We start from the raw sequence: 16682 nt of genomic DNA, 5'->3' as shown, positions 1-16682 counted from the left end.
ACACACACAGACCCACACACAGACCCTCACACAGACCCACACACAGACCCCCCCACACCCACACACAGACCCTCACACAGACCCCCACACAGACCCCCCCACACACCCCCCCACAGACCCTCACACAGATCCACACACAGACCCCCACACAGACCCTCACACAGACCTACACATAGACACACACACAGACACACACGCATACACACATAAACACAGACACAATTAAAAATAAAATTAGCTGGGCGGTGGTGGCACACGCCTTTAATCCCAGCACTCGGGAGACAGAGGCAGGCAGATTTCTGTGAGTTCCAGGCCAGCCTGGTCTACAGAGTGAGTTCCAGGACAGGCTCCAAATCTACACAGAGAAACCCTGTCTTGAAAAAAACCAAAAGAAAAAAGAAAAGTAGTTGTACCACTAAATATGCATACATTAAATATGTATAAAATGTAAATAATACAGAGCATGTGGAGCATGCCTTTAATCCCAGCACTCAGGAGGCAGAGGCAGGTGGATCTCTGTGAGTTCGAGGTCAAGCTAGGCTATCTTCTCAGACTTTGTCTCAAAAAAAACTTTTAAAATTTTATAATTCAATTTTTCCACTTTTTCAATTTTATAATCCATACTTAAAAGTTGTTTCGTTTTAGAGAAATAATACTGTTTAATTTTTCTTTTAAATAATGGTGCTGCTGAAGTTTCTCAAACCCAGCTTGCCACCTTCAGGCAACCGCAAGATTTACAGAGACCATAGCTAGAGATAAAATATTAATTTTTCATCTTTCTCAAAATTCCTTAGTTAATAGTATTTTGAGCTGGTAGTTCCTTTGTATTTTGCTCTGTTTTGAAGCTTTCTCTAGCATTTACTAGAATTTTCTCAACTTCCAAATCTGCGTTCATTTGTTGCTAGTTACAAAGAGCTTCCCATGGCTTTAGCGGCATTGTGCTCCTCGGAATGTCTCCTTGACAATATGTACTCTCATAACTACGACCACAACAGGGGAGCCACCTTGCTGACCCTGATTACTTTTAAGGGAGAAGAGATCTATATCTGAGGATGGCTGTTTTCTTGAATCCCTTCCGTTAGATCTTTTCTAACAACAGCAAAAATTTCTTTGCTAGCCCACTTGAGAGTTCTTTATCCTTTCTGTCAATCCTTGCCTCATTACAGCTCCCCTCTCTTTGCCTTCTCCCAAGCCCCAGATGCTTCTATCAGAGAGAACTAAGCAAACAGAGGAGGCTGGGCTTGGGCCCTTTGCTCAGGGATACCCTTGGATCTTTGTTTTCACCTTGGTGAGATTTGGGGAGGAAGACCATCACTTTGCCAGCCAAATGAGAAAAGAAGGGCTCCAACTGGATAGGCCCTCTGGATAGGCGAGACAGTTGTTTAGCTTGAACTGTTTAGGGGGCCCCCAGGCAGTGGGGTTGGGATTCGTTCCTGATGCATGAACAGACTTTTTGGTGCCCAGTGCCTATGGTGGGACACCGTGCGCAGCCGTGGTGCAGCGGGGAAGGACTTGGACCTGCCTCAACAGAACGTGTCAGGTTCTGCTGATTCCCCATGGGAGACCTTGCCTTGGAGGAGGTGGGAACAGGGGTGGGGGTGGGGTTGTGGGGGAAGGCTGGCGGGCCAGAGAAAGGAGGAGAGGGGGATCGGTGGTTGGTATGTAAAATGAATAGAAAAATCTCTTAATAATAAAAAGAAAAAAGAAGGGAAAGAGAAATACAGAGAATCAGTTTGATATTTAAGGACTGAAACTTGACCCAAATGTAAATTTATAATACCAATCTTGACAGATCTTAAAATGCGACTTCTTTGGTGCCTGTTTCAATGCTCCTAAACATACTTTCTATATCTTAAGTAATTTCACTGACCATGTCTTTTCTTTTTCAGGGGGTCTCACTATGTGGCTCTAGTTGATTTGGAACTTGATTTGAAGACCAGGCTGGCCTCAAACCCACAGAGATCCTCCTGCCTCTGTCTCCAAGAGCTGGAATTAAAGGCGTGTGTCACCATGCCCTCCCCAAGCCTTTTCCTAGTCATCACACGCACTGTGTCAGTGGCATCTTTCGTCATCTCTTTTCTCTCTTCCTTTCACTCACCTTCATTCATTCTTACCAGTGATCAACACACTCAGTAAGTACACTTTCAGTCTGTGCTCTAATTCACTTTTCATCCATGTACAGCACAGACTCTGTCTGCTTTTCTTTAGGTGACCAAGACAATCCTTGTTTTAATAAAATTAGTGAGTTAAAAAAAATCCATGTATTTTGATACTATTGTTCACTCTTTCTAAGAGTCATGAGACACCATTATTAGATTTCTACACATTACCGTTTGTCTGGGGTTCCCCCCCCTTTTTTTTTTTCTTTTCGAGACAGGGTTTCCCTGGGCAGCTTTGCACCTTTCCTGGAACTCACTTGGTAGCCCAGGCTGGCCTCGAACTCACAGGGATCTGCCTGCCTCTGCCTCCCGATTGCTGGGATTAAAGGCTGGCATCACCACTCTCTGGTTTTGTCTGGTGTTTTTAACTCTGCTTGTTATTACAGAAATAACATACATGATATTTTTGCTTCGTGTGTTACTTTTACTTTAAAATATTTTATTATTTGTTATTGTGTGTGTGAGTGTGTACAATGTGTGGGAGGGTAGGTGGTAAGTGTGCACAAGTGCTTTTGCTCAGTATACAACCTAGTGGATGACAATTGGAGGGCCCTTTAACCATCCTAGCAGGAGCCCTGTATTTCCCTTTCTTCCCTGAAGATGACGTAATCATGTTATTGCATTTTTGTAAGTCTTTACAATTGAGCCGTCAATGCGCAGAAACAGATCGCTTGCAATCAAGACCGTTTTGAAAGACTGCTCACTGAAGCAATGGCAGCAAGGTGCAATCCATACTTTTATTCTTTAGTTCCTCTTCTTTTGATCTTCCTCCTGACTCAAAGGCAACTAGACATATAGATTCAGTGTTGTTGAGATGCAGACCTTTCTTGCGAAATTCAACCCACACACTTTCCATCTTCACTCTGCATTTGTGTTTTGTTTGCTATTGTAATTTGTAAGCTCAATGGTAAAGCAATAACCTTTCCATTAAGAATAGCCCTAGGTCATTAATGGTAACATTTTACTTGGCCTTGGCTGTGAAAAGAACAGTGTTACCATTTGGGACCTTTGTTTTAATTTTCCTTCATTCTTGGCTTCCAGTTTTATTCTGGATATTTTACTTCAGTGCATAAAGTCAATTCTCTAAGAGTTACAAACATTAGAAGAAAATGCCTCATCTAGGTAATTTCATTTCTCACTCTAGTATTGTATTGCAAGTATGATTTTGAATCCCAGCTTTCTTATCTGTCTTTCTTTGTCACCAAGAGAAAGTTTTGGAAGTTTCTTTCTCACATGTGAAAACCAGAGAGTAGTAACCTCTAATCCCATCACTCTGGGCAGGCAAACCTCTGTGAGTTCAAGGCTAACCTGATCTACATATTGAGTTCCAGGTCATCCAGGGCTATATAGTAGTATATAGTGAGACCTTGCCTCCCCCTCCCCCCCGAAAAAAGAAAAAAGGAAGAATATTTTGTCTTAAACATTTAATTACAAATTGCTTTGTAAGTGGTAACCATTATTGGTTTGAAATGATCCTGCTTATTTTCTTGGAAAGTGACTTTGTGAAATAGCTGTTCCTGTACTGAGATACTGAGGTCACCAATGTCTTCATAGACTTAATACAATTGTATATTTTGCTCTTTTCTGACATAATAGTTTGAATTCCCAATAGAAATCAGAAGGTTCAGAGATGGCTGCAATGCTTTGGAGAAACCTAAGATGTTTTCTCATCACCAGGGCTATTGCTGGAGTACCCAAGCTGTTAGATGGTTACACCTAATTTGCTATCATTTGAAATCTGACAGACTTGCATTTTAGGAGTTGCTGATCAGTTCCGTTGAAAAGGAGTTGATACATGTACACTTTAATGCAACGTCTTAGATTCTAATAACCTGACATCTTTTTCAGCTTGGTCAAAGAGTTGGGTTCATAGGTGAAGTGGTAGATTTCTGTTGCTTTCCTGTAAAATTTGATTAATTTGAACAACAGGAACTACTGAAAAATGCAAGATGCAGACGGACCTGATGACATATACCTGTAATCACAGCAATTGGGTAGCTGAGGCAGGAAGATCAGGTTAGCCTGGGCTACATAGCAATCTTGTTTTGTTTTGTTTTGTAAGCGTGAGGCAGTTTTCTTCACATTTTGTTACAATTGACTCTACTTAGAGAATCAGCAGGTATTTTAACTGAAGGAGGACTGGTCCAAGACCATCTCTCCTTCCTTTTCTTCCCTTCACCTTTCTTCCTCTCCCCTCCCCTTTCTTTCTTTCTCCCTCTCCCATTCATCTGGGCCAGGGTCTCATTCTGTACCCTAATGGTGGCCTGGAACTCAGCAAGTCTCGTGCCTCAGCCTCCCAAGTGCTGGGCCATGGGTGCAAACCACCATACTCAGCTTTATAAAGTTTATGCATGGTACTGGGGACTGAACACCGAGGCCTCCCATACAGTAGGTAAGCACTCTACCACTGAACCACGTCCCCAAAGTTCCTTTTCTTAAACACACACACACACACACACACACACACACACACACCACCTCAGACATTGTGTTTCTGTAGAATTTTCAGCAGTTCTGTTTCCTAAGGAATATACTTCCATTAAAAGTCAGCTTAGTTCTAAAACAGACGTTATTTATTCATCTATCCTCACCAAATCTTGATTGCCCACCTTGAGTCACTGCTACCTGCTGGGTGTACAATGAATAATAGTAAAGTCTGGCTCTTGTTGGCCTTTGCAGCGACTTGAAGGGTATGGAAAACATGCAAATAAATGTAAATGCAGAGTTCCTTGAAGGTAGGGAAACAGCACGAGAATCTGAGTTTTGAAAACTACAGCACTAGAAGTTGGATGGAAACTCAGTAACTGTGGGTCTTGATAGGGAGACAGGGTAGTGAGTTGCCCAAGGTCACAGTGTAGGACGGCGGCAGCTCCTGGGAAAGGGCCGCTTCAAATGGTGTATGTGCAGACAGGGGAGGCTGTGGGGCCGGCGTGGCACCTAAAGAGGTGTCGCCCTGCCTTATTTCACTCCAGAGTTAAGAAGAAGAAGGAAAAAGTGACCCAGCCCCCAGGCGACCCGGCGTGGCTTCGCGGCTCGGGCGGTGGCACGTGGCAGCGGGCGGGACGCCCCTGGGGGCGGGGCTTCGGGGCCCCCGGGAGCGCGGGCCCGTGCGCGTCCAAGCGGCCGCCGCCACGTCATCGAGCCGCTCCTCCTCCCCGAGCTGCCAGTCGCACGCGCGGAAGTAAACACTCCTGCGTCATCAGGGCGCGCCCTCGCCTGTCCCCTCCCATCTCCTCAGCTCGGTGGACGTGCTCGCCTCCTCTCCGGACCGGGTCTATGTCCCGGTTTCCCGCCGTCGCGGGCAGGGCGCCAAGGCGGCAGGAGGAGGGCGAACGGCCGAGAGAGCTCCAGGAAGAGCGGCCGTCAGCTGTTCGCATCGCTGACAGAGGTGCGGTCCGCGGGACGCCGTGGCAGCTGGCGGGAGTTGTTGGCGGGGCGAAAAGTACATTTCTGGGTGGCAGAGGAGATGGGGAGCGGGCTCAGACGTTCTCTTGGTCTCTCAAGCCTGAAGGCGAACTTTGCGTCCAATGAGCACTTCGGCTTAGAGGGGGGCGGTCCCAAACTCAAGTTGGGTGAAGACCTCGCCGGGGGGTAAGAAAGTGGACCCGGACGCCCAAACGCGTTCTGCTCTTCAACAGCCTCATAAAGCCTTTGTTCTCTACCCGTTCATCCCCCTCCCCTTCGCCGGGCCGCCAGCCTGCCTTTGGGTACGGTATGAAGGGAGCCCGTTTCCAGGAGCCAGTTTCCATGGTTACCCACCACTTGGCCTTCTGGGATATCAGTCACTCTGAACAGGGACCTAACTTGAACCGTGAATCAGAAGCAAATACAGGTGGCTTCTTCTTCTGAGAGTTGTTGCGCTGTGTTCAGGTTTTTGGTCTATTGTCTAATAAAACTGAGTTTTGTGCTTCTGTGTAGGTATATGTTGCCTAGTGCTAGACTGACTTTGTCAAGTACAGTGAGTTACTCATCAACAATGTTAAAGTTGTTTGGTTTTTACCAAAAAGTTACTCTGAGTTTATAAACTTTGACTTGTGATTTGTACATTGGTGACTTAATTGAAAAGTCATGAATTGATCTCTCCAGTTGTGTGTTTCCTTTGCTTTTCTTCTTTCAGTCCTGAGACGTCGTCAGGGATCGTCACAGGACTTTAATCGCACAATTGTTTTTTGTGTTGCTACAGAAGAGAAAGGATGCACATCGCAAGAGGGAGGAACAACTCCAACTTTTCCTATTCAGAAACAAAGAAAAAAGCTCATTCAAGCTGTGAGGGACAATTCGTTCCTCATTGTTACTGGAAATACAGGAAGTGGTAAAACAACTCAACTCCCTAAATACCTTTATGAAGCAGGTAATTTTATTCTTGGATAAAACTGGAAGTAGGAAAGAAACAAAAGAAAACTTCTTTAAGGTCTAGTAAAACTGCAGTAGGGTATAAATGTCCATTTTGGCTTTACTTCCCCATTTCCCCCTCCTCCCTATGTGTTCCTTTGCTTTATTTCAGGCCCAGGAATTGTTGGTGACTTTTTTTTTCATTTTTAATTACTATAATTGTAGTAGATTATTTTAAGGTGTGTTACTTTTGTTTATGCTGCATTTTTTTTTAACTCTGAAGCTGTGTTACTGTACCTGTGTAGAACACCTGATGGTCTAATAAAGAACTGAATGGCCAATAGCAAGGCAGGAGAAAGGATAGGCAGGGCTGACAGGCAGAGAAAATATATAGAGGGAGAAATATGGGAATGGAGAGATCTAGCAGCCAGAGAAGGAGGAGGACCCCAGGGGCCAGCCACCCAGCTATACAGCAAGCCACGGAGTAAGAGTAAGACTTACAGAAGTAAGAGAACCGGAGAAGCTCAGAGGCAAAAAGGTAGACAGGATAAGTTAAGGAAAGCTGGCTAGACACTAAGCCAAGACTCAGTGTTCATAAGTAAGAATAAGCCTCTGTGTGTGGTTTATTTGAGAGCTGGGTGGCAGGCCCCCAAAAAAGTAAAAAACAAACAACAACATGTAATAATAGAAGAAGGCTGGGTGTGGTGATACACACTTTTGATCCCAGCACTTGTTAGACAGAGGCAGGGGCATCTCTGAATTTTGAGGCTGATGTAGTTTACACAGTGAGTTCCAGGCCAGCTATGGTTATAAGGTGAGGAAGAAAAAAAAAAAAAGGATAGCAGGTAGATGCTAATTTTCTTCTTAGAATAAAGTTATCTTGTTAGTCAGTGAGAACTGAAACAATTGGGAAGGGAAAAGATAGTTGATCTCTGCTGCTGACTTTTTTTTTTTATTCTTCCTCCAGAGCTTTATCAGGTGAATATTCTCAGATTCTATCAGCATCAAGCTAACAAATTACCAATAAAGTGTCTTGTCATTATGACAACATTCTCTGTCATAAGGTTGGAAAGGAGCAAAATCATTTTGGATATAATTGATATTAAAATAAAAATTAATTTTGGGGGCTGGAGAGATGACTCAGCTGCTTTTTTTAGAGGACCAGACTTGTGTTCCCAACACCCACATTGGGCAGCTCACAACCGCCTGTAACTCTTATCTTTGGGGTATGTGACAGCCTCTTCTGGGCTCTTGGGGACCTGAATGTGCACATTCAAATACAGAAATATACACATACTATACATAAAAACATAGCTTTTAAAACTTAATTTTTTTTGAGAATGGCCTCCATATGCTGTTCATGCTGGCATCCATCATGCCTGGCCCTTATATTAACCTAATCTGCCGCATTAAACCTAGTTTGACATCTGCTAAGGCATACCATTATTTTACATGTTATTAAAAAAAGTCCTGCCCACTATACGTTGCATCTCCATTTTCATAGATATTAAAATGGTTAAAATACTTACAGAAATTTATGGAAGGGTGGTATATTTAAATCCACTTTTACTTATGTGGCATAGAAAAGTTTAGGAAGTGTGTGAAGGTTCTTGGATTTCAGTTTTACAGTTCTTACGCCAGGTGCAGTGTTTACGCCTATAGTACCAGCTGCTTGGGAGGTGGGGTCAAGAAGATCAGTAGAGCTTAGGAGTTTGAGGCCACTATGACAGCATAATGAGATCTTGTCAAAAAGTAAAGCAAATAAACAAACAAACCTACAGAGTCCTTGGCTTATTCTTCTAATGTTTTTAAAAACGGAAAATTTTGAGTTTTTACTTTTAGAATGGCTGTGGATGTGTATTTTTTTTAAGTAATTTCCTTTTATATGCTATCAGTATGTGTGTGTATAGACACGTGTGACAGTGTGCATGTGGAGGTCACAGGGTGACTTTAGGGAGTCAGTGCTTTCCTCCTGCCGCTGTGGGATCTGAGATGGAACTCAGGTCATCAGGTACGTGTGTTTACCTGCTGAACCATCTTTCTGGTCCCTGGATGTGCATTTCTATTTTAAATTAATAGTTAGATTTCTTTGTAGTATATTTGCAAGTGTACTACCGTATGTTGCTAACTTGGGAAGATTTTCTTTTGAAACATTCATACTATGTGTATTGATCGACCAGGAACAATTTTAATTTGTTCCTAGGAGGAAACCATTGCTAACTAATTGTATGTGTTTCTGTTTCTGGTTTGGGTAGGATTTTCACAACATGGTATGATTGGTGTGACTCAGCCACGAAAAGTAGCTGCCATATCAGTTGCTCAGAGGGTTGCTGAAGAGATGAAATGCACTTTGGGATCTAAAGTAGGATACCAAGTTCGTTTTGATGACTGCAGCTCCAAGGTACAAACATTTCACTGGTGTACATTTAAACTACGGTAAACTTAGGTCCCTAGCCCTTACGTTTGTCTCCCTGTGATCTTGTGTGTGTACATATGTGTGGAGGTCAGAGGATAACTTTGAGTGTTGTCCCTCAAGTGCCATGTGTCTGTTTTGTTGTTTGTTTTTTAACACAAGGCTCTCACTGCCCTGGAATTCCCAAAGTAGGCTAGCTCCTTCATAAAAACCTAGCTCCTTCAAATAAACAAATAAATGAATCTTAAGGGATTTGGGTGTGGGGTGAGGTGAGACATGGTCTGGGAAGACAGCTCAGTTGGTAAAGAGCCTGCCTTACAAGCATGAGGACCTGAATTCAGTCCTCAGAATCCACAGAGAGTAAGTTTTGTTTTTTACTTTTTATGAATGTGTTTGTCTGCCTGTGTGGTGTATGTGCACCATGTACATGCCTGGTGCCTGAGGAGTCCAGAAGAAGATGCCAGATGCCTGGAATGAGAATTACAGATGGGATTTACCTTATGGGTGCTGGGAACTGAATCCCACTCCTCTGAAAAAAAGCAGCCAGTGTTCTTAACCACTAAGGCATCTCTTCAGCTCCTAGAATTAATTTTTGTTGCATATTGTTAAGGCTTTATCTCTTAGGCACCTAATACTCTATTTTCTTCTTCCTCAACTAGTTTATCCATTATCAAATGATGGCAATGTTTATTTTCCTTAAGATACTCTTTTTTTTTTTTTTTTGGATCATAAGTTCCTTGATGTGTTGGTTGTACTTTAAAAAAATTATTACTTAAAAAAAAATCTATTTTATGTGTATGGGTGTTTTTGTGCCACATGCATGCCTGATACCTGAGGCCAGAAGAGGGCATTGGATTTCCTGGAATTGGAGATAATAGATGGTTGTGAATTGCCATGTGGGTACAGGGAACCAAAATAGGGTCCTCTGCAAGAACAGCAAGTGCTCTTAACCCCTGGTTCATCTCTTCAAACCTGATGTTGGTTGCATTCATATTTATTTATTTATTTATTTATTTATTTAGGTTTTTCGAGACAGGGTTTCTCTGTGTAGTTTTGCGCCTTTCCTGGAGCTCACTTGGTAGCCCAGGCTGGCCTCGAACTCACAGACATCCGCCTGGCTCTGCCTCCCGAGTGCTGGGATTAAAGGCATGCGCCTCCACCGCCCGGCGGTTGCATTCATATTTAAACTGTTTTGTTGGAGTAATAAAATGTACATAAGATAAATATTATCATTTTAATCATTTTACATGTATAGTTTGGTAGCATTGGATACAGTCACAGTTTACAATGTTGTTTAACTATCATTGCTATTTTCAGAACTTCTTTATAATCTCAAACAGAAACTGTATTCAGTCCTTGTAGCTCTGATCTCTCTATGAACATGCCTAGTCAAAGTATGTAAGTGGAATAACGCAGTAGTTTTACTTTGTGCCTCTTATCACATAGCTGTTTTCAGAGTCTATCCAATGTATTAGTTTGGTTTTTATTAATATACCAACCAAAACTAATTTGGGGAGGAAAGAGTTCATTTGGCTTATAGGTTACAGACCATCATTAAGGGAAACCAAGGCAGGAACCTAGATGCAGGAGGCCATGGAGTGCTGTTGACTGGCCTGCTTTCCATGGCTTGGTTTCCATGGTTTGCTCAGTTTGCTTTCTCATACAGCCTCCTAGGACCATCTGTCCAAGGATGGTACTGCCCACATCAATCATTAATCAAGAAAATGCCCTAGCTGGGCGGTGGTGGCGCATGCTTTTAATCCCAGCACTCGGGAGGCAGAGCCAGGCGGATCTCTGTGAGTTCCAGACCAGCCTGGACTTGTACCAAGTGAGTTCCAGGAAAGGCGCAAAGCTACACAGAGAAACCCTGTCTCGAAAACCCCCCCCCAAAAAAAAGAAAAAAAAATGCTCTATAGACATTCCCAGAGGCTAATCTTTGGAGACAGTGTCTCAGTTGAAGTTTCCTCTTCTCAGGTGACTATAATTTATATCAAATTGACAAAAACTAGCTAGCATATCCAGTGCTGTGTTTCAGTATTCTTGAAGTCAATGGAAAACTTGATAAATAACCAAGTCAGCAAAGTGTTTTTAGTTTCTTTGCCATGCTGGGGATAGAACCTAGGACCTTGTGCATGCTAGAGAATGGGTGCACTGCTGCTGAATCAGCCCCCATATCTTGTCTGTAAGTGTTTATCTTGCCACATTCCACAGACCTCTTTGTAGCTTCTTATTGGTGACTTGCTTTATCACAGGACACTCTTTTAGTTCCTATTTATACAGGTGACATGGTTATAGTTAACCATCCTTGTTAGTTTTATGTTCCTGTTAATGTAGACCTTGGTAGTTTGATCTGTGCATTTGAAGGTGGGGAATTAGTTGACTCTTACTGAAGCTTTGTGATGCTACAAGTTGATGTACTCTGCTTTCAAACATCAGGAGACAGCAATCAAATACATGACTGATGGATGTTTACTCAAACACATTTTGGGTGATCCAAATCTTAACAAATTCAGTGTCATTATTTTGGATGAAGCCCATGAAAGAACTTTAACTACAGTGAGTATTTCAATTTTTTTTTTAAATGTAATTAACAAGAAGTTTATTTGTTTGGGGTCTCTTTTTACTGTATTGAGAATTGCCTCCTCTTACATTTTAATCTATTGAAATAGAAATTCCTTGGTTATGGGTGGGCATAATGGTATATGCCTTTAATCCCAGAAGGCAGAAGTAAGCAGATCTCTTGAGAGTTTGAGGCCAGCGCGTCTACAAAAGAGTTCCAGGCCAGCCCATGCTACATAGTGAGACCTTTTCTAAACAAACAAAAAATAAAATAGGTTAGATGGGCTAGGGATGTATCTCAGTTGGTAGAGTGCTTGCCTAGCATGTACAAGCCCTGGGCATGATTCTCAACACCACATAGAAATGGGCATGTGGTACACTCCCTTAAGCCCAGCACTCTTAGTATTCCTCATACTCAGGAGGCACAGGCAGGCAGATTTCTGTGAGTTGAAGGCCAGCCTGCTTTACTTAGTGAGTTCTAAGCCAACCACAGCTACACAGTGAGACCTGATTTCAAAAATAAATAAAAATGAACAATAATAGTAAATAATAAAATGTTGGCATTTGTGACTTACTAGATTTTCCTTTCAGGATATCTTATTTGGTTTACTGAAGAAGCTGTTTCAGGATAAGTCTCCTAACAGGAAGGAACATTTAAAGGTGGTGGTGATGTCAGCAACTATGGAGCTAGCCAAGCTCTCTGCGTTCTTTGGAAATTGCCCCATATTTGATATACCTGGAAGGCTCTATCCAGTCAGAGAGAAATTCTGCAATTTGATTGGCCCACGAGACAGAGAAAATACTGCATATATTCAAGCGGTATTACTTAGCAATCTTTTTGTGTCTTGTGTGTGTGATTTTATTTACTTGGGCAGTTTGGTAATTTATCTTGTTATTTTTACAAATTTCATTTATTCTTGTGTGGGTATGATGTGTTGGGGGTGTTCACATATGCCATGGCATGCGTAGAGTGCTCAGATGACAGTTCTATGTAGTTTATTGTCTCCATCTACCTTTGTATCAGTTCCAGAAATTAAACAAAGGTCATCAAGCTCATGTGGCAAGCACCTTACTTACTGAGCCATCTGGCCTTCATGAATGCTAGGACTTTTGGGGAGCCTGATTCAATGTTTGTTTGTTTGTTTGGTGGAGCAAGAGGGTATGGTAGTGGAGGAATGAGTGTTTTATACCAAAATATAATTATTGTGGTTTTTGCTTTTTTCTTTAGATTGTGAAAGTGACCATGGATATTCATTTGAATGAAATGGCTGGAGACATCTTAGTTTTTCTGACTGGTGAGCATTCTCTACTAGGTTTAATAATATCTATAATTTGTAAGCCAGGTATAGCATTACATGCTGCTAACCTCAGGACTCTGAACACTGAGGCAGGATGACTGCTGCAAGTTCAAAGATAGATTAGGCTATATAGTTCAAGACTAGCCTGGGCTATGTGATAAGCCCCTGTTAAAAAAACAAAAAGGAACAACAACAAACAACCCTCAATTCTTCAGTAAATAAGTAAGTAAATAAGTGATTTTGTGGTTTTTGAGCCAAGGTCTTTCTTTATATATTGCCCAGCCTATTCCAGCAGAGCAGGCACACATCACTATACCTGGTTAATATCTTCCTTTTGGAAGCAGGAAATATGACACCAGAGTGGACAGACTGCTCCTTCTCCTAGGATATGTGGGCTCGTTTTTCAACTGTTGCCTTACCTTTTTATGATTCTCTGCTAGATAACAGGAACACAGAATGCCAGGCTCATGAGGAAATACACGTGAGCTACACCACCCTTTTATAGAAAAAAATTAACTCTGGAAAGTGTTTTCTTGGGGTGAGGGAGGGTTACTGTAGACAGAGCTCTAATTGGCTAAGTAATCCTGGTTCTGAATAACTAATTCTTTTATTCAGACATTCCAATTGTCATTTCTTGAAGTGATGAGATAACACAGTATTGATAAGGTGTGGAATCCATGCATTGTGAATAAGTCTGTAGCAGATTTGGGGGGTTAAATCCACGAGTAGTATAACTTTTTAACTAGTTGTGTCCTAGCAGAAATAAGTAAATTCATTGCTGTTGGCTTACTCTGCTTTGTACTAATGTTTGAAGTGAGACATTTAAAACTGTCTTTTCGACTTTTGGAAGTTAAGTTCAAGTTTTTGCAATGTACCTGAATTCAGTATTTCCTGTACTAGTTTCTCCTGTGTGTGAGTAATTCACTCTTCTTGAAACTGTATTAACAACATAAAAGGCTTGAAGATGATAAACACTTTGCTCCTTTAGAAATTAGAAACATACTTTTGCTTGAATTTTGTTGTTGAGGTTGGGCATATCTTACATGATCAAAAAAGTGATTTAGAATAACCTTAAGCTAATTTTAAACTGAACTTTAAAAAGATTTTTAAAATTTGCAGTTCAATTCCTGAAGTTTTTCCATCTTATTCCAGGCCAGTTTGAAATAGAGAAGAGCTGTGAGCTGCTTTTTCAGATGGCTGAGTCTGTTGATTATGATTATGATGTACAAGACACCACACTAGATGGCTTGCTGATACTGCCATGTTATGGGTCTATGACAACAGGTAATTCCTTACTAGCAAAGAAAATATGACAGGCTTTTATAGACTTTTTAAAAAACGATTTAGTTTTTTTATTCATATGTTTCTATGTATGTCAGTGTATGAGTACATACTTGTGGGGGTCAGCTGAGCCAGCAGAGGACATTGTATACCTTAGCTGTAATTACAGGCAGGTATGTGTTGCTTGATATGGGTACTGAGCACCAGACTCTGGTCTCCTGAAAGAGTAGCAAGAACTCTTGACCACTGAGCCATCTCTCCAGCTCCCTTTTAAAATGTTTTTATTAATTACTGTATATATACAGAAAAAAATAGAAATCTTCAGTATTTGGGTCAAAAAATTTCACAAACTGATCTCAGTTTTGTAACTCCTAGGTCTTAACCCAGATCAGGAAGTAAATTGTTGAGAGCCATCATCCCTCTGGTGAACCAATTTTGTTTAAAGTCCTTTCACAGGAACTTTGGAGAACCTTGGAGCTGCTCAGTTTGTTTTTTGTTTTTTTTTTTGTTTTGTTTTGTTTTTTGTTTTTCAAGACAGGGTTTCTCTGTGTAGCTTTGGAGCCTGTCCTGGAACTCACTCTGTAGCCCAGGCTGGCCTCTAACTCACAGAGATTCGCCTGGCTCTGCCTCCTGAGTGCTGGGATTAAAGGCGTGCTCTCCCAACAGAAAAAAATCCTTTTGGGGATTCTTTCAGATGAGGACCTATAGCAATACTTAGTCTGCCATTGCTGCAAAATTGATAGAAATCTGAAGTCCAGGTATGTCCTACAGTAAGCAGAGTGGATTTTCATTCCCTATTAAGTAGCCATATACTGGCCTTCTTTTTAATACTGATCATTTTGTTAGGGTTTGTGTATGTATGTTCAAAGAGGATATGCAAACTTTTTTTGAGTATTTGGCTATAATAAATATAATAAAAAAACTGTTGAATGAGAGCTAGAATTTGTCCTGTAAAACTTTTTTATTATTGAATTTAACTTATAAAACTAAAGGGATGTTGTGGCTGGAGAGAGCTGGCCCAGCGGTTAAGAGTACTGACTGCTGGGGCTGGAGAGATGGCTCAGAGGTTAGGAGCACTGACTGCTCTTCCAAAGGTCCTGAGTTCAATTCCCAGCAACCACATGGTGGCTCACAACCATCTGTAATGAGATCTGGTGCCCTCTTCTGGCCTGCAGTCATACATGCTGTATACATGATAAATAAATAAATCTTTAAAAAAAAAAAAAAAAAAAAAGAGTACTGACTGCTTTCCAGAGGACCCTTGTTCAGTTCCTAGTGCCACATGGTGGCTCATGACCATATGGAGCTTCAGTTCTACAGGATTAAAGCCTGCTTCTGGCCTCCTCGTGCACCTCACACATGAGGTACACAGACATACATGTAGGCAAAACACCCACACACATAAAAAATACTGACAATTTTTTTAAAAAATTAAAAATTACATTAGTAGTTAACCATAAATGAGGTGCTATTTTGGAAATCTTTTGTGATAGTAGGCTTTTGATATAGATTAAGTAGTGATCTCCATTTTACATTTTATTTTCCATTTTACATCTTAAAGGCAGTTTTTTTTCTTTTTTTCTAGGGGGCAAGGGGTTTGAGACAAGGTTTCTTTGTGTGGCCCTGGCTGTCCTGGAACTCACTCTGTAGATCAGGCTGGTCTCAAACTCAAGAGATCCACCTGCCTTTGCTTCCTGAGTGCTGGGGTTAAAAGCATGTGCCACCACCGTGCAGCTTAGAAAAGAGTTTTAACAGTGATTCCTACCTGGGTTTAGTGAATAGGTAAAATTAATGAGGTAGATATTTTGAGACAGGATCTTATGTATCCTAGGGTGGCCTTCAGCTTGGGCTCCTTCTGACCCCCTCTTGGGTATTGGATTATAGGTATAAAACACCATATTTAGCTCAAGGTGAATATTTTCTATTTACTCTTTTTATATTTAAATATACTAGCCATGATAATGTCTTTTAAATGAAAATCTTAGATGTCTTCCCAGTTGAGACATCTAAAATTCTCATCTGTCAAATGTGGACAAGTGCTGTGTAATCACTTCTAAGATTACATGAACTAGCTCTTTGGCCTGGACTGTGCCACCTACTCCCACACTGTAGGAGATGTTTTTATAATTATGTGTAGATATGTGTATCTGTGTAGGTATGTGCACATGTGAATGCAGGTGTATGAGGAGTTCAAAAGAGGGTGTCAGATCCTCTGAACTGGAGTTACAGACTGTTGTGAACCATCCCATGTGGACGCTGGGAACTAAATTCAGGTCTTCTGGAGGAACAGTACTTGCTTTTACCCACGAGCCACCCCTTGAGCCTCATATTATTATTGTTTTGAGTCATGGCCTTATGTAGCCCTGACTGGCCTGAACTTGCTATATAGACCAGGCTGGCTTCAAACTCACAGAGATCCGCTCACCTCTGCCTCCTAAGTGCTGAGTAAATTAGAGATGTGTGAACAGCTTGAATGCAGGTATGATGTAATGGTGAAAAATCCTGTTTAAACATTTGTTAATCTGAGTTTCAGACTTTGCTTTCTGCTGACATTCCTTTAAATGTCTTACCTTACTTCAAGTTCTTGTTCTCTCACAGTTCTTTTTCTCTCTGCGTCTGTACCTGTCTTTCTCAGAGAGG

General features: G+C 41.5%; 1 protein-coding gene across 1 annotated transcript in view; it reads left to right on the top strand.

Annotated features, from left to right (window-relative positions):
* Nucleotides 1-5352: 5352 nt before the first annotated feature.
* The window catches only part of Dhx40 (DEAH-box helicase 40), a 44010-nt gene continuing 32680 nt past the window's right edge, over nt 5353-16682 (top strand). Inside the window, exons 1-7 of the mRNA XM_028878275.2 lie at nt 5353-5547; nt 6343-6510; nt 8747-8892; nt 11341-11460; nt 12055-12282; nt 12692-12758; nt 13914-14045. Coding sequence (XP_028734108.1) covers nt 5436-5547; nt 6343-6510; nt 8747-8892; nt 11341-11460; nt 12055-12282; nt 12692-12758; nt 13914-14045 — 973 coding nt within the window. The 5' untranslated portion in view covers nt 5353-5435. The remainder of the gene's footprint in view (nt 5548-6342; nt 6511-8746; nt 8893-11340; nt 11461-12054; nt 12283-12691; nt 12759-13913; nt 14046-16682) is intronic.

The sequence above is a fragment of the Peromyscus leucopus genome, chromosome 8b (genome assembly GCF_004664715.2).
Source record: "Peromyscus leucopus breed LL Stock chromosome 8b, UCI_PerLeu_2.1, whole genome shotgun sequence".
NCBI classification, from domain to species: domain Eukaryota; kingdom Metazoa; phylum Chordata; class Mammalia; order Rodentia; family Cricetidae; genus Peromyscus; species Peromyscus leucopus.
Note: the sequence above shows the minus strand (reverse complement) of the source record. Positions and strands in the feature narration are given on the sequence as shown.